General features: G+C 74.9%; 3 protein-coding genes across 3 annotated transcripts; all 3 read right to left on the bottom strand.

Moving 5' to 3' along the window:
* Positions 1–211: 211 nt before the first annotated feature.
* FTSJ1 (FtsJ RNA 2'-O-methyltransferase 1) lies at positions 212–5,955 on the bottom strand (the record flags this gene model as incomplete). The annotated part of the gene is made up of 9 exons (XM_064503911.1): positions 5,767–5,955; positions 5,237–5,371; positions 5,080–5,149; positions 4,052–4,148; positions 3,065–3,143; positions 2,925–2,977; positions 645–698; positions 421–523; positions 212–337 (listed from the first exon to the last, which is right to left on the bottom strand). Coding segments are annotated over exons 2-9 (703 nt in total), but the record flags the coding sequence as incomplete, so codon positions are not given.
* A 644-nt stretch (positions 5,956–6,599) lies between these two features.
* On the bottom strand, positions 6,600–10,314 carry PLP2 (proteolipid protein 2). Its single transcript, XM_064503910.1, has 5 exons — positions 10,228–10,314; positions 7,590–7,745; positions 7,013–7,108; positions 6,833–6,920; positions 6,600–6,760 (listed from the first exon to the last, which is right to left on the bottom strand). The coding sequence occupies exons 1-5, from the start codon at positions 10,312–10,314 to the stop codon at positions 6,741–6,743; spliced, it is 447 nt and encodes a 148-aa protein (XP_064359980.1). The 3' UTR covers positions 6,600–6,740.
* Positions 10,315–10,861: 547 nt separating this feature from the next.
* On the bottom strand, positions 10,862–15,881 carry LOC135326011 (membrane-associated guanylate kinase, WW and PDZ domain-containing protein 3-like; the record flags this gene model as incomplete). The annotated part of the gene is given in 8 exon segments (XM_064503912.1): positions 10,862–11,327; positions 12,335–12,428; positions 12,531–12,669; positions 12,769–12,875; positions 12,878–12,929; positions 13,710–13,783; positions 14,428–14,601; positions 15,527–15,881. Coding segments are annotated over 8 exon segments (996 nt in total), but the record flags the coding sequence as incomplete, so codon positions are not given.
* Positions 15,882–16,407: the final 526 nt, after the last annotated feature.

The following is a 16,407-nucleotide window of genomic DNA, read 5'->3' on the forward strand; positions in this document are numbered from 1 at the left end:
CACAGGGACCCCCCGTGCCCCCCCCGCCCCATAGCGCCCTCCCACCGCCCCCCAAGAGCACACAGGGACCCCCCCGTCCCCCCCTCCTGCCCCACGGCACCCCCCAACAGCACACAGGGACCCCTCCATCCCCCCCCACCTCCCAGCCCTCCCCCCCGTGACCCCCCCCGGCTCCAACCCCCCCCCAAGCCCCCTGGGTCCCCGTCCGCACCCCAGGACCCCCCCGCCCCCCCCAGCCCCCCCCCCCCCTTACCGGCGTCGGGGTCCAGCAGCGGGTTGTCCATGGTGGGGACGTAGCCGGCGGGGGGGCTGTAGCCGCGGCACACCACGAAGGCCTCTGCGGGGGGGGGGGGGGTCAGGGGGGGCTGTGGGGGGGCTGTGGGGGGCGGCAGGGCCCCCCCCCCCCCCCGCCCCACTCACCGATGCTGGAGTTGCGGCTGCTGCGCGGCTTGGCGCAGGTCACCTCGGGGAAGAAGAGCCGCAGCTGGGCGTAGAGCAGCGTCACGTCTTTGCCCCGGAAGATCTGGGGGGGGGACGGGGGGGTTAGACCCCCCCCCGTGTTGGGGGGGGGGTGCGGGACGCCCCGAAGCGGGGTCTGGGGTCCGTCCCCCCCCCCCCCCCCGAGCCCCCGGTTTCGGCCTCACCTTAGCCACGAAGGTGCCGCCCGGCCGCAGCACGTGGGTGGTGATGTTGAGCGCCTGCGGGGGGGCGGTCGGTTTTGGGGGGGTCCCCGGGGGTTTGGGGGGGGGGTCGGTTTTGGGGGGAGTCCCTGGGGGTTTGGGGGGGAGTCCCCAGGATTTGGGAGGGGGTCGGTTTTGGGGCCAGATCCCGGGGGTTTGGGGGGGGGGTTGGTTTTGGGGCCAGTCCCCAGGATTCGGTGTGGGGGGGTCGGTTTTGGGGCCAGATCCCGGGGGTTCGGGGGGGGGGGGTTGGTTTTGGGGCCAGTCCCCAGGATTTGGGGGGGGGTCGGTTTTGGGGCCAGATCCCAGGGGTTTGGGGGGGGGGGTCGGTTTTGGGGCCAGTCCCCAGGATTTGGGGGGGGGTCGGTTTTGGGGCCAGATCCCAGGGGTTTGGGGGGGGGGGTCGGTTTTGGGGCCAGTCCCCAGGATTTGGGGGGGGGTCGGTTTTGGGGCCAGATCCCGGGGGTCGGGGGGGGGGTCAGTTTTGGGGCCAGATCCCGGGGGGTCGGGGGGGGGGGTCGGTTTTGGGGCCAGATCCCGGGGGGTCGGGGGGGGGTCGGTTTTGGGGCCAGATCCCAGGGGTTCGGAGGGGGGTCGGTTTTGGGGCCAGATTCCGGGGGTTCGGGGGGGGGGTCGCTTTTGGGGCCAGATCCTGGGGGGTCGGGGGGGGGGGTCGGTTTTGGGGCCAGATCCCAGGGGTTCGGGGGGGGTTTGGGGGGGGTTCGGTTTTGGGGCCAGATCCCAGGGGTTCGGGGGGGGTTTGGGGGGGGTTCGGTTTTGGGGCCAGATCCCGGGGGTTCGGGGGGGGTGGGGGTCGGTTTTGGGGCCAGATCCCGGGGGTTCGGGGGGGGGGGGTTGGTTTTGGGGCCAGTCCCCAGGATTTGGGGGGGGGTCGGTTTTGGGGCCAGATCCCGGGGGTTCGGAGGGGGGTCGGTTTTGGGGCCAGATCCCAGGGGTTCGGAGGGGGGTCGGTTTTGGGGCCAGATCCCGGGGGTTCGGGGGGGGGTCGGGGGGGGGGGTCGCTTTTGGGGCCAGATCCCGGGGGTCGGGGGGGGGTCGGTTTTGGGGCCAGATCCCAGGGGTTCGGGGGGGGGGTGGGGTGGGGGTCGGTTTTGGGGCCAGATCCCAGGGGTTCGGGGGGGGGGTCGGGGGGGGGGTCGGTTTTGGGGCCAGATCCCGGGGGGTCGGGGGGGGTCGGGGGGGGGGTCAGTTTTGGGGCCAGATCCCGGGGGGTCGGGGGGGGGGTCGGTTTTGGGGCCAGATCCCGGGGGTTCGGGGGGGGGTTTGGAGGGGGGTCGGTTTTGGGGCCAGATCCCGGGGGGTCGGGGGGGGGTCGGGGGGGGTCAGTTTTGGGGCCAGATCCCGGGGTTCGGGGGGGGGGGTTGGTTTTGGGGCCAGATCCCGGGGGGTCGGGGGGGGGTCGGGAGGGGTCGGTTTTGGGGCCAGATCCCGGGGGTCGGGGGGGGGGTCAGTTTTGGGGCCAGATCCCGGGGGGTCGGGGGGGGGGTCGGTTTTGGGGCCAGATCCCGGGGGGTCGGGGGGGGGTTTGGTTTTGGGGCCAGATCCCAGGGGTTCGGGGTGGGGTTCGGAGGGGGGTCGGTTTTGGGGCCAGATCCCGGGGGGTCGGGGGGGGGTCGGGAGGGGTCGGTTTTGGGGCCAGATCCCGGGGGTCGGGAGGGGTCAGTTTTGGGGCCAGATCCCAGGGGTTCGGGGGGGGGGTCAGTTTTGGGGCCAGATCCCGGGGGTCGGGGGGGGGTCAGTTTTGGGGCCAGATCCCGGGGGGTCGGGGGGGGGGGTCGGTTTTGGGGCCAGATCCCGGGGGGTCGGGGGGGGGGTCGGTTTTGGGGCCAGATCCCGGGGGGTCGGGGGGGGGTTGGGGGGGGTCGGTTTTGGGGCCAGATCCCGGGGGGTTGGGGGGGGGTTCGGAGGGGGGTCGGTTTTGGGGCCAGATCCCGGGGGTTCGGGGGGGGGTCGGGGGGGGGGGGGTTCGGTTTTGGGGCCAGATCCCAGGGGTTCGGGGGGGGGGTCGGTTTTGGGGCCAGATCCCAGGGGTTCGGGGGGGGGGTCGGGGGGGGGGGGGGTTCGGTTTTGGGGACAGATCCCGGGGGTTCGGGGGGGGGGTCGGGGGGGGGGGGTGTCGGTTTTGGGGCCAGATCCCGGGGGTTCGGGGGGGGGTCGGGGGGGGGGTCGGGGGGGGGGTCGGTTTTGGGGCCAGATCCCGGGGGTTCGGGGCGCCCGGCTCACCGCCAGCAGCAGCTGGGCCTGGATGTACTCGTCCAGGTCATGGAGCCCCGTCACTGCGGGGGGGAACGAGCCGCGGTTGGGGTTGGGGGGGGCCGAGCTGCCCCCCACGCCCCCCCCCCGTGCCCCCCCCGGCCCCTCACCGTCCGGGGCCCCGTCGCACACCACCAGGTCGGCCGGGCGCCCCTCGAAGAGCCGCTGGATCTCCTGGGCCGTGGAGACCTGGGGGGAGAGACGGGGCGCTGGGGGGGCCCCGGGGGGGGCACGGGGGTCCCGGGGGGGGGAAATGGGGCCCTGGGGGGGTCCTGGGGGGAGAAATGGGGTGCTGGGGGGCTCTGGGGGGGGGACACAGGGGTCCCGGGGGGGGAACGGGGCCCTGGGGGGGTCCCAGGGAGGGATACAGGGGTCCTGGGGAGAGAAATGGGGCTCTGGGGGGGGAAATGGGGGTCCTGGGGGGTTGTGGGGTGAGAGCTGGGGTCTGGGGGGTCCTGGGGGGGCAATGGGGCTCAAGGGGGGCCCGGGGGGGGGAATGGGGGCACATGCTCAGCTCTGGGGGGGTCCAGAGGAGCCCTGGGGCATTCAGAGGGGGGCTGTGGGGCAGGACCCACCTTGGTGATGCCCCCCTGGGGCTATGGGGGGGGGCTGAGGGCCGTGGGGCGGCCGTGGGGCAGGATCCACCTCAGCGATGCCCCCCTGGGGCTGTGGGGGGGTTTGGGGGCCGTGGGGCAGCCGTGGGGCGGCCGTGGGGCAGGACCCACCTTGGTGATGTCCCCCTGGGGCTATGGGGGGGGCTGAGGGCCGTGGGGCGGCCGTGGGGCAGGATCCACCTCAGCGATGCCCCCCTGGGGCTGTGGGGGGGGTTGGGGGCTGTGGGGCAGCCGTGGGGCAGGACCCACCTCAGTGATGCCCCCCTGGGGCTGTGGGGGGGGGGTTGGGGGCCGTGGGGCAGCCGTGGGGCAGGACCCACCTCGGTGATGCCCCCCTGGGGCTGTGGGGGGGGGTTTGGGGGCCGTGGGGCAGCCGTGGGGCGGCCGTGGGGCAGGACCCACCTCGGTGATGCCCCCCTGGGGCTGTGGGGGGGGGTTGGGGGCCGTGGGGCAGCCGTGGGGCGGCCGTGGGGCAGGACCCACCTTGGTGATGTCCCCCTGGATCTGCAGCACCCCCGGGAGCGGGGCCATGGCCTGGAGATCCACCGCCACCACCTGCACCGGCTCCCCCGGCACCCCCCTGCGGGGGGGTCAGCGCGACCCCCAACCGCCCCTGGGACCCCCAACTGCCCCCCCCGCCGCCCCCGGGACCCCCAGCGGCCCCCAGGGACCCCCAGCTGACCCCCAACCGCCCCCCAGGACCCCCAACTGCCCCCTGGGACCCCCAACTGCCCCCCCAGCCGCCCCCGGGACCCCCAGCTGACCCCCAACCACCCCCCAGGACCCCCAACTGCCCCCTGGGACCCCCAACTGCCCCCCCAGCCGCCCCCGGGACCCCCAGCGGCCCCCAGCTGACCCCCAACCGCCCCCCGGGACCCCCAACTGCCCCCGGGACCCCCAACTGCCCCCCCCCGCCGCCCCGGGACCCCCAGCGGCCCCCAGGGACCCCCAGCTGACCCCCCCAGCCACCCCCGGGACCCCCAGCGGCCCCCAGGACCCCCAACTGCCACCCCAGCCGCCCCCGGGACCCCCAGCTGACCCCCAACTGCCCCCTGGGCCCCCCAGATGCCCCCCCCAGGACGCCCTACTGTCCCCCTAGACCCCCAACTGCCTGTGGGACCCCTATCTGCTCCCCTGGGACCCCCCAACTGCCTCCCCAAGGACCCCCAACTGCCCCCTGGGCCCCCCAGATGCCCCCCCCAGACACCCTACTGTCCCCCTAGACTCCCAACTGCCTGTGGGACCCCTATCTGCCCCCCTGGGACCCCCATTGCCCCACTGGGACCCCCAACCAGCCCCTGGGACCCCCAGGCAATGCCTGGGACCCCCGTCACCCCCCTCTGTCCCCCCAACTGCCCCCCAGGAGCCCTGAACTGCCCCACCGGCCCCCCAGGGTCCCCCAGCTGGCCCCTCCAGGCCCCCCCCGCCCCCGAGCTGGATCCGTGCCCACATGGGGTCCCCCAGGGCACCCCCCAAGCTGCCCCCCAAGCTGCCCCCCAACCCGGCCCCACCTCAGCTTGCGGCTCAGCACCTGGCTCCAGCTCCCGGGGGCGGCGCAGAGGTCGACGGCCCGGCGCACGCCTGCGGGGGGGGGGGAACCACGGCCGCGTCAGCGCCCGGACGCCGGGGCCCCCTGCGCCCCCGCCACCCCGGACGCCGGGGCCCCACCCTCGAAGAGGCCGAAGCGCTCGTCGAGCTGGAGCAGCTTGAAGGCGCTGCGGGCCCGCCAGCCCTCCTCCTTGGCCAGCCGGTAGTAGATGTCGCGCTTGTCCTTGGAGGAGCGGCCCATGGCGCCGCCCGGCCCTGCGGGAACGTAAACACGCCGCCATTTTGGTTGGACCCCCTCGGTACACCGCGCCCGCCACGTCGCTACGGCCCCACCAAAACGCGGCCGCACCAAAAACAACGCTATAACAGCGCGTTTATAACGTTTATTTTTGTAGGGCCTACTGTAAACACTTCGGGGCGCACTGCGCATGCGCACGCGCCGGCAGCCATTTTGGCGGGCCTGCTTTTCAAACCGCCCGCACTGCGCAGGCGCGTCGTTTCCCGCCCTCCTCCTACCGCGCATGCGCGTTGGCCAGCTCGCCCCGCCTTCCAGCGGCGCATGCGCACAGAGCCCCCCCGCGTGCGCGCGCGCCGCCAACCGCCAGTCGCCAACCGCCCCCCTACCGCACCCGCCGCTCCCGCCGCTTTACCGAGCGGGGCGGCGCCGACGCCCGGGGGTCCCGGGAACGGGCGGAGGAGCCGGAAGTGAGGAAGCGGAAACGGCGGGAGGCGGCGGGCGGCCCGCAGCGGTGCCGGCAGCGGCGGAGCGCGGCTGAAGGGAGGGCGCGGTCCGCAGTGCGCATGCGCGGCGCGGGAAGCGGGCGGGCGGAGAGGTGAGGGCGCATGCGCGGGGGAAGCTCCCTCGTACCCGCCCGCACGGCCTGCCGCGCATGCGCGGGGGCAAGTTGCCTCTCCCGCCCTCTAAGCTGGTGCGTTGCGCATGCGCGGCAGCGGGGCATGCTGGGAGCTGTAGTCCGCGGCGGCAGCGCCTCGTGGGCGCTCAGGTCTACCCCTTCCCCGGGCGCCATAGGGGCTGTAGGGACCCCCCCCCCGACGTCCCACCCGTCCTCCCCCAGGCGCTATAGGGGCCACAGCACCCCCCCGCGCCGGGCACGTCCCCCCCGCTGCCACCAGAACCGCTGCGGAGCCAAAGCTGCTGTGAAAATCCTTTTATTTGGCATTGTTCCGCTCCAAAAAGCCCTCCCCAAGCAGGAAAGGCGAAGCCGCCGGGGAGGGGGGCAGTGTGTGTGGGGGGGTCGCCCCCCCCCGTGTTCCCGTGGCCAGAGAGCGCCCGGGGCCCTGCGCCCCGCGGGAAACCGAGGCACGGAGGCGGTCAAGGCACTTCGGAAGACGCCGGAGGGAGGGCCCAGGCGTCTGGGCCCCCCGCTCTGCCCCCCAACCCCCCCCCCGAGGAGCCCAGGCGTCCGGGCTCCCCTTGCGCTAAGCCAGCCACCCCGCCGCCCCCGGGGGCCCAGGCGTCCGGGCGCCCCTCCCCAATAACTTAAGGCCTGGCCTCTCCCTCGGCGGGAGAGGGGGTGAGTCGGGGTCCCCCCCGGCGGGGGGGGGGGGCCGCGTGGCCCCCGCCCCAGGGCGGTTACGGGGGGGGGGCCGCAGCCGGCGGGGCTCAGGCGCCTTCCGGGGACTCTGCGGGGAGAGGAGACGGGGGGGTCAGGGGGGGCCGGCGCCCCCAGTGCCCCCAGTGCCCCCAGTACGCACCGGTGGGGGCGGCGGCGTGGCCCTGCCGCGCCGGCAGCGTGATGTAGGCGTCGTAGCCCAGCAGGATCCCGGCCAGCAGCCCGAACACCTGGGGGGGGGGGGGGACACGGCGGGGGGGGTTAAACAGCGCTGGGGGGGGCACTGACCCCCCCCCCGCGCCCCGCAGGCCCCCCCACTCACGCCGGCGGCGATGCCGGAGCCGTCGCGGTGCCCGATGATGACGATGAGGGAGGTGATGAGGAAGAGCAGGCAGCCGACGAGGCAGCGGATGAAGTCCTGGGGGGCGGCGCAGGTCAGTGCTGCCCCCCCGGCGCGACCCCCCCCCCGCGACCCCCGTGTCCGGACGCCCCCCGCCACCCTCTGCCCCCCCCCCAGGGACCCAGGCGTCCGGGCGCCCCCCCTCACCCCCCCAGGGACCCCAGTGTCTGGGTGCCCCCCCGCAGTCTCCTGCCCCCCCACCCTCTAACCCCCCCTTGTCCCCTGCCCCCCATGTCCCCCTGAGCCCCTGTGCCCCCCCACCCCCTGCGCCCCCCTGCACCCCCTGTGCCCCCCCACATGTCCCCTGCTCCCCAGGGGACCCCCCTGTGCCCCCCCGCACCCCCCCATGCCCCCTGACCCCCTCGTGCCCCCTCCATGTCCCCTTCCCCCCCGCATGTCCCCTGCCCCCCCGTTTCCTCCGCCCCCCGGGCACCCCCAGCCCCCCTGTGTCTCCCCCCACGTCCCCGGCCCCCCCGCGCCCCCCCCGGCGGTGGCTCACGCTCCAGCCCCAGTGGATGAGGGCCAGGCGCCGGTGGACGCCGCACACGTAGACCACGAAGAAGGCGGCGGCGAAGACGAGCTCGCAGACGGCCACGCCGGTGTAGCCGGGGGTGCGCGAGGCGCCGTAGCACACCAGGGTGAGCACGCACAGCACCTGCGGGCGCCCCGCCCCTATAGCGCCCGCCCCGGGGAGCCCCCCGCGGCCCCTATGGAGCCTCCGCGGCCCCCGGAGGGCCCCCCCGCGGCCCCACGTGGGCCCTGTAGAGCCTTCATGGCCCCCCCCGGCCCCTATAGACCTCTGCAGCCCCCCCACGGCCCCTATAGAGCCCCCACCTGGCCCCTGTGGCGCTTCCATGGCCCCCACGTGGCCCCTATGGAGCCTCTGCAGCCCCCCGCGGCTTCCGGAGAGCCCCCCCACAGCCCCACGTGGTCCCTATAGAGCCTTCATGGCCCCCCCCGGCCCCTATACACCTCTGCAGCCCCCCCACGGCCCCTATAGAGCCCCCACCTGGCCCCTATGGCGCTTCCATGGCCCCCACGTGGCCCCTATGCAGCCTCCGCAACCCCATGTGGCCTCTATGGAGCCTCTGTAGCCCCCCGCGGCTCCCGGAGAGCCCCCCCGCGGCCCCACGTGGTCCCTGTAGAGCCTTCATGGCCCCCCCCGGCCCCTATAGACCTCTGCAGCCCCCCCACGGCCCCTATAGAGCCCCCACCTGGCCCCTGTGGCGCTTCCATGGCCCCCACGTGGCCCCTATGGAGCTTCCGTGACCCCCACGTGGCCCCTATGGAGCCTCTGCAGCCCCCTGCGGCCCCCGGAGAGCCCCCCCGCAGCCCCACGTGGTCCCTGTAGAGCCTTCATGGCCCCCCCTGGCCCCTATAGACCTCTGCAGCCCCCCCACGGCCCCTATAGAGCCCCCACCTGGCCCCTGTGGCGCTTCCATGGCCCCCACGTGGCCCCTATAGAGCCTCTGCAGCCCCCCGCGGCTCCTGGAGGGCCCCCCCGCAGCCCCACGTGGGCCCTGTAGAGCCTTCATGGCCCCCCCCGGCCCCTATAGACCTCTGCAGCCCCCCCACGGCCCCTATAGAGCCCCCACCTGGCCCCTGTGGCGCTTCCATGGCCCCCACGTGGCCCCTATGGAGCTTCCATGGCCCCCACGTGGCCCCTATGGAGCCTCTGCAGCCCCCCGCAGCTCCCGGAGAGCCCCCCCGCGGCCCCACGTGGTCCCTGTAGAGCCTTCATGCCCCCCCCCGGCCCCTATAGACCTCTGCAGCCCCCCCACGGCCCCTATAGAGCCCCCACCTGGCCCCTGTGGCGCTTCCATGGCCCCCACGTGGCCCCTATGGAGCCTCTGCAGCCCCCCGCGGCTCCCGGAGAGCCCCCCCCAGCCCCACGTGGTCCCTATAGAGCCTTCATGGCCCCCGCGTGGCCCCCAGAGAGCCCCCACATGGTCCCTATAGAGCCTCCACGGCCCCATGTGGTCCCTATAGAGTGTCTGTGGCCCCCACGTGGCCCCTATAGAGCCTCCACGCCCCCCCCGAGCTCCTGTGCTGGCCCTGGACACAGCCTATAGCACCCCAATAAAGACCTTGCAAGGCGTCTTGCAGAGCTCCCTTAACACCCCCTATAGAGGCTGTAGGACCAGCTCCTATAGAGCCCCATAACATCCCCTAGGCAGCCCCTGCAGCACGCTCTGTGCAGTTCTGTAGCGTCGCCTATAGCGCTGCCGCACCAGCACCCTGTAGCGCCCTTATAGACCTTATATGGCAAGTGCTATGGCTCCCTTATAGCACTCCCGCAGGGCTCCCTGTGGACCCCTATAGCACCGCCTATAGCTCCCTATGGCGCCCCTATAGCACTCCCGCAGCGCCCCCTGTGGACCCCTATAGCACCGCCTATAGCTCCCTATGGCGCCCCTATAGCACTCCCGCAGCGCCCCCTGTGGACCCCTATAGCACCGCCTATAGCTCCCTATGGCGCCCCTATAGCACTCCCGCAGCGCCCCCTATGGATCCCTATAGCACCGCCTATAGCCCCCTATGGCGCCCCTATAGCACTCCCGCAGCGCCCCCTGTGGACCCCTATAGTGCCACCTATAGCTCCCTATGGCGCCCCCGTAGCGCCCCCTATAGCCCTGTCGCAGCCCGCGCGCACTGCCCCCTATGGAGCGCCTATAGTGCCACCTATGGCTCGGCCACGGGCGGGGGGGGGCTCTTAAAGGGGCGAGGGCGTCGGGCCGGGGACGCGGGGGCTCTTAAAGGGGCCACGGCAAGACTGGTGGCATCCGAGGGTCTTAAAGGGGCAACGCCGCAGCCCGGTCGCCTTAAAGGGGGCGGGGGGGGGGGGCTCTGGGGACCATCGCGCGGCAGCCTTGAAGGGGCCGCGCCCGGGATTCCCTTAAAGGGGCCGCGCACGGGCGGGGCCGGGATGGGACAGGGAGGGGTCGGGGCTGGGCCCCCCCCCCCCCCGCCCCGAGCTGGAGCCGCGGCGCTGCCCCCCCCCCCCCCGCGCGGCGGTGCCCCCCCCCCTTCCCCGCCGGTCCCGGGGGTCCCCGGTGGCAGAGCATCCCCGCTGCCCCCCCCCCACCCCGGGCCCCCCCCACCCCGGGGCCCCCCCCCCGCCGGGCCCCCCCACTCACGATCTCCCCCAGCAGCACCAGCCCCTTGTGGGTGCGGGCGAAGGCGACGCAGCCCCCGGGGCAGCTCGGGGACCCGCTCGGCTCCATGGCGGGCTGTGGGGCGCGGGGGGCGGGGCCGGCCGGGGCGCGGCCGCTGGGGGGCGGGGCCGGGCGCGGGGGAGCCCCCGGGGATTGGCGGGAGCCGCCGGGGGGCGGGGCCGGGAGCGGGGAAGCCCCGGGAGCGGGGAGCGCCCCGTCTTTCTCCCGCCGGGGGGCGGGGCCGGGAGCGGGGGAGCCGCCGGGATTGGGGCGCGGCTGCTTGGGGGCGGGGCCAGGAGCCCCGCCGGCGGAAGGGGGCTCGGGGGCGGGGCTCGGGGCGGGGCAGCCGCCGCCCATTGGGGCAGGGGGCTCGGGGGCGGGGCTAAGGGGGGAACGGGGGCCCGGGGGGGGGGGCAGAGCCTGGCACCCCCGCCCCCCCCGGCCGCCGCCCTGGCGGTGACTCAGCCGGGCGGATGTGGGCACCGCCGGATGCGGGGGGGGGACGGGGGGGGCTCGGACACCTGGGCTCCCCGCCCGGCCCCGTCGGCGCGCCCGGACGCCGGGGCCCCCCCGCGCGGGGGGGGGGCGGGGGGGGGAATGACTCAAGCGAGGCTGCTGCAACTCCCCGGCCGTTTATTGCCCGCCGAACGCGCCTGCGCCCCCCCCCCCGCCGAGGGGGAATGGGCCAGCCTGCCCCCCCCCCCGGAGGGAGCGGCGCTGCCCGCACCGGATTGGCTGGTGGCGAGGGGGGCGGGGCCAGGCCGTGCGGCTGGGGCAGGTGGGAGGGGGCTGCGGGTGGGGGGGGGGCGGGTCGTACCATTGCACGGGGGGGGGGGCTGGCCGCGGTGTGCTGAGGTAGGGGCGCCAGACCGAACCATTGCATAGTGTGGGGGGGGGGGGTTACGGGGGGGGAATCCCTGAGGCACTGCGGTCCCGCCCCCCCGGAGGCGGGGCCTCCCTAGCTCCGCCCCCCGGGTGTGCAGGGGCGGGGGGTGGGCGCGGCCCCCCCCCCCAGCTGCCCCCCCCAAGGGTCCCACGGTGCCGCCGCTGCTCCGGGCTCCGCTCCTGGGCCGCCGGCTGGTCTGGGGGGGGGGGAGAGGGGCGCTCAGGGGGGGCAACGCCCCCGGACCCCCCCACCCCGCCCTGGCAGGGCTCCTCCCCCAGGGGCTGCCCCCCCCCCGGGGGATTACCCATGAGCCCTTGGGAGGGAGGGGCATCAGGTGGGTGAGACCACTGAGCTGGGGGGGGGGCAGAGGGGCTGTGCCGTTGCCATGGGGATCCATGGGGGGGTGGAGTGAACCATCGCTGTAGTGGGGGGGGCTTGGGGGAGCCCATGGCGGGGTGGAGTGAACCACTGCGGGGAGGGGGGGAGCCTGTGGGGTGAACCATCGTGGGGACGGGGGGGGAGCTTGGAGGATTCCCATGGAGCGAACCACTGTGGAGACGGGGGGGAGCGCAGAGGACCCCGTGGGGCAAACCACTGTGGGGCTGGGGGGGAGTCCGTGGAACAAACCATCGTGGGGACGGGGGGGGAGCTTGGAGGATTCCCATGGGGCAAACCACTGTGGAGACGGGGGGGAGCGCGGAGGACCCCCGTGGAACAAACCATTGTAGGGACGGGGGGAGCTTGGAGGATCCCGTGGAGGGAACCATCGTGGGGACGGGGGGGAGCTTGGAGGATTCCCATGGAGCAAACCACTGTGGGGCTGGGGGGGGAGCTTGGAGGACCCCCGTGGGGCAAACCACTGTGGGGCTGGGGGGGAGCCCGTGGAACAAACCATCGTGGGGACGGGGGGGAGCTTGGAGGATTCCCATGGAGCAAACCACTGTGGAGACGGGGGGGGAGCTCGGAGGACCCCGTGGGGCAAACCACAGTGGGGCTGGGGGGGAGCTTGGAGCAAACCATCGTGGGGACGGGGGGGGAGCTTGGAGGATTCCCATGGAGCGAACCACTGTGGGGACGGGGGGGGGAGCGCGGAGGACCCCGTGGGGTGAACCACTGTGGGGCTGGGGGGGAGCCCGTGGGGTGAACCACTGCGGGGCCGGGGGGGCCGGGCGAGCCCATTCCCTTGGCGGGGGGGTCACGCACCAGCGGGGGTGGCGGCGTCCCACGAGGCAGAAGCAGGGCTCCCCGCGGGGCGAGCGGCTGACGCAGAGCGCCAGGCTGCCGGGCGCCGTCGCTGCTGGGGGGGGGGGGGGGACACGGAGGGGACAGGGTGAGCGCGGCCCCCCCTTCCCCGGACCCGCCGCAGCGGGGGGGGGGGCACGGGGGGGGGGTCACTCACCGCCGCCGGGCCCGGAGCCGTCGCCGCGGCGCAGCAGCAAGCGCAGGGGGCTGCCGCCGGCGCGGATGCGGGCCACGGCCTGGGCGTGCGTCATGCCGGCCGTGGGCGCCCCGTTGATCTCCAGCAGCTGGTCGCTCACCTGCCCCCCCCCCCCCGGTGCCCCCCGGTCAGGCTGGGGGGGGGACGGCAGGACCCCCCCACCCCCCCCGTGTCCCCCCCCCCCCCCGGGTGGTGGTACCTGGATGCGGCCGCAGCGCTGGGCCGGGCCGCCCTCGCGCAGCCCCAGCACGTAGACGCCCGTGTTGCGGTCGCGGCCCCCCCGCAGGCTGAAGCCGAAGCCCCCGGCCCCCGCGGCAGCTCCACGGCGAAGGGCGGGGGCCCCCGGGGGGGCCGGGGGGGCTGGGGGCGGGCCGGGGGGGTGAGGGCCCCCCCCCCACTCTGGGGGGCTCCCGTTCCCCCACCAGTGCCCCCCAGTCCAACACCAGGGCTCCCAGTTGCCCCCACTCCCCCCCTTGCTGCCCCCCAGTGCTCCTAGTTGCCCCTAGTTCCCCCCCCAGTGCTCCCAGTTGCTCCCATTCTCCTTCCCAGTCCCCCCCCAGTGCTCCCAGTTGCCTCCAGTCCCCCCCCAGTCTCCCCCAGTCTCCTTCCCAGTCCCCCCTCAGTGCTCCCAGTCCCCTCCTGCCTCCCCCAGTCTCCTTCCACTTCCCCCCCACTGCTCCCAGTTGCCCCCCATAGTGCTCCCAGTCCCCCCCATCTCCCCCAGTCTCCTTCCCAGTCCCCCCTCAGTGCTCCCAGTTGCCCCCAGTCCCCCCCCAGTGCTCCCAGTTGCCCCCCATAGTGCTCCCAGTCCCCCCATCTCCCCCAGTCTCCTTCCCAGTCCCCCCTCAGTGCTCCCAGTTGCCCCCAGTCCCCCCCAGTGCTCCCAGTCCCCCCCATCTCCCCCAGTCTCCTTCCCAGTCCCCCCTCAGTGCTCCCAGTTGCCCCCAGTCCCCCCCAGTGCTCCCAGTCCCCCCCATCTCCCCCAGTCTCCTTCCCAGTCCCCCCCCAGTGCTCCCAGTTCCCCCCATAGTGCTCCCAGTCCCCCCATCTCCCCCAGTCTCCTTCCCAGTCCCCCCTCAGTGCTCCCAGTTGCCCCCAGTCCCCCCCAGTGCTCCCAGTCCCCCCCCCCCCAGCACTCACCTGCAGCTGGGGCAGGCCGAACCCCGGCCCCCCCCCGTTGCTCCCCCCGGCCATGGCGACATCAGCTCCGGGGGCTGCTGGGGGGGGGGACATGGGGTGAGGGGGACCCAGCGCCTCCCAGTCCCTCCCAGTGCCCCCAGTTGCCCTACCGGCCCCACAGCCAGCCCCTCCCCAGCATGGGGGGCCGGGCCGGGGGGTCTGTATGGGTCACGCCTTGACCCCTGGGGGGCCGGAGCGGGGCCGGCTGTGGGGCAGGGACCCCCCCAGGGTGACTATGGGGCAGGGATCCCCAGGGGTGTCTGTGGGGCAGGGACCCCCCCAGGGTGACTATGGGGCAGGGACCCCCAGGGGTGTCTGTGGGGCAGGGACCCCCAGGGGTGACTATGGGGCAGGGACCCCCCCGGGGTGACTATGGGGCAGGGACCCCCAGGGGTGTCCGTGGGGCAGGGACCCCCGGGGTGACTATGGGGCAGGGACCCCCCCAGGGTGACTATGGGGCAGGGACCCCCAGAGGTGTCCGTGGGGCAGGGACCCCCCCCAGGGTGACTGTGGGGCAGGGACCCCCCCGGGGTGACTATGGGGCAGGGACCCCCAGGGGTGTCCGTGGGGCAGGGACCCCCCCCAGGGTGACTATGGGGCAGGGACCCCCGGGGTGACTATGGGGCAGGGACCCCCCCAGGGGTGTCCGTGGGGCAGCCTCCCCCCGTCCCCCACTCACCGGCCGTGGGGCAGGGCCCCCCCGTCCCCCACTCAGCAGCCGTGGGGCCGGGGCCGTGGGGCGCCGTGGGGCAGAGCAGCAGGTCGCGGGGCTCGGGGCCCACGAAGCTGGTGACGGCCAGGGCCTCGCCCCGGCCCCACGGCCGCCCCCCCACCACCGCCGGGGGGCCGGGGCCTGCGGGACACAGGGGGGGCTGCCCCACGGCGCCGGCCCGGCGCCCCCCCCCGGCCTCCCCACAGCCCCCCCAGGGCTCCCAGTGCCCCCAATCCTCCTCCCAGTGCCCCCCAGTCCCCTCCTAGTGCCCCCAATCCTCCCAGTGCCCCTTCTGCCCTCCCAGTGCCCCCCAGCCCCCTCCCAGTGCCCCTTGTGCCCTCCCAGTGCCCCCAATCCTTCTCCCAGTGCCCCCCGTGCCCTCCCAGTGCCCCCCAGTCCCCTCCCAGTGCCCTCCCAGTGGCCCCCGGTCCCTTCCTGGTGCCCCCAATCCTCCTCCCAGTGCCCCCCAGCCCTTCCCAGTGCCCCCCAGTCCCTTCCCAGTGTGCTAATCCTCCTCTCAGTGCTGCTATTCCCCTCCCAGTCCCCCCAGTCCTCCTCCCAGTGCTCCCAGTGCCTCTTAGTCTCCTCCCAGTGTCCCCAATTGCTTTCCCAGTTCCCCCCACTCCCCTCCTAGTGCCCCCCATTCCCTTCCCAGTGCTCCCAGTGGCCTCCCAGTCCCTTCCTAGTGCTCCCAGTGCCCTCCACTCCCCTCCCAGTGTCCCCAATTCCCCTCCCAGTGTCCCCAGTCCGCTCCCAGTCCCCTCCCAGCGCTCCCACTCCCCTCCCAGTGTCCCCAGTCCGCTCCCAGTCCCCTGCCAGTACCCCCCAGTCTCCTCCCAGTCCCCTCCCAGTGCTCCCAGTCCCCCCCCACTCCCCTCCCAGTGCTCCCAGTCCCCTCCCAGTAACCCCCAGTCTCCTCCCAGTACCCCTCAGTTCCCCCCAGTCCCCTCCCAGTGCTCCCAGTCCCCCCCCAGTAACCCCCCGTCTCCTCCCAGCCCCCCCCAGTCTCCTCCCAGTCCCCCCCAGTCCCCTCCCAGTCCCCCCCCCAGCCCCCGGGGGGGCCCACCGGGGCGCTCGACGAGCAGCACCAGGTCCCCGGCGCGGCCGCGGCGGCGCAGCAGGCGCTGGAGCTGGGGGGCGGCCAGGCCCCGCACGTCGGCCCCGTTCACCTTGCGCAGCAGGTCGCCGGGCCGCAGCAGCGGGCAGGCGCGGGGGTCGCCCAGCCGGGCCACGCGCGCCCCCCCCGCGCCCCCCGCCACCTCGAAGGCCGCCCCGCCCGGGCTGCGCGCCACCGGCACCGGCGTCAGGTGGCTCCCGGGGGGCGGCGGCGGCGGCGGGGGGGGCGCCGGGGGGGGCGGGCGGCGGGCGTAGCGCAGCAGGCGGGCCCCCTCCACCACCACCACCACGCTCGCTGCGGGCGCCCGCCGTCAGCCCTGCCGCCCCGAAACGGCCCCGCCGCGCCCCAAACGGGCTCGTTGGGCCCCAAAACGGGCCCGCTGCGTCCCAAATGGTCCTGCTGCGCCCCAAAATGGCCCCGCTGCACCCTGAACGGGCTCGTTGGGCCCCAAAATGGCCCTGCCGCGCCCCAAATGGCCCCGTTGCGCCCCAAAACGGCCCCGCCGCCCCGAAACGGCCCCGCCGCGCCCCGAAACGGCCCCGCCGCGCCCCAAATGGTCCTGCTGCGCCCCAAAATGGCCCCGCTGCACCCCAAAAGGCCTCGTTGGGCCCCAAAACGGGCCCGTTGCGCCCCAAAATGGCCCCGCTGCGCCCCGAAACGGCCCCACCGCACCCCAAATGGCCCCGTTGCACCCCAAAATGGCCCTGCCACACCCCAAATGGCCCCGCCGCGCCCCAAAATGGCCCTGCCACACCCCAAATGGCCCCGCCGCGCCCCAAAATGGCCCTGCCGCGCCCCAAAATGGCCCCGTTGCACCCCAAAATGGCCTC

The sequence above is a fragment of the Dromaius novaehollandiae genome, unplaced genomic scaffold (genome assembly GCF_036370855.1).
Source record: "Dromaius novaehollandiae isolate bDroNov1 unplaced genomic scaffold, bDroNov1.hap1 HAP1_SCAFFOLD_260, whole genome shotgun sequence".
NCBI classification, from domain to species: Eukaryota; Metazoa; Chordata; class Aves; order Casuariiformes; family Dromaiidae; genus Dromaius; species Dromaius novaehollandiae.

Excerpts from the sequence above, each read along its gene's own strand:
- PLP2 (XM_064503910.1), bottom strand. The coding sequence starts at position 10,314 with ATGGAGCCGAGCGGGTCCCCGAGCTGCCCCGGGGGCTGCGTCGCCTTC. Across the intron at positions 7,746-10,227 it reads TGGTGCTGCTGGGGGAGATC|GTGCTGTGCGTGCTCACCCT; the intron begins GTGAGTGGGGGG and ends GGGCGCCCGCAG. Across the intron at positions 6,761-6,832 it reads CCACGCCGCCGCCCCCACCG|AGTCCCCGGAAGGCGCCTGA; the intron begins GTGCGTACTGGG and ends CTCTCCCCGCAG.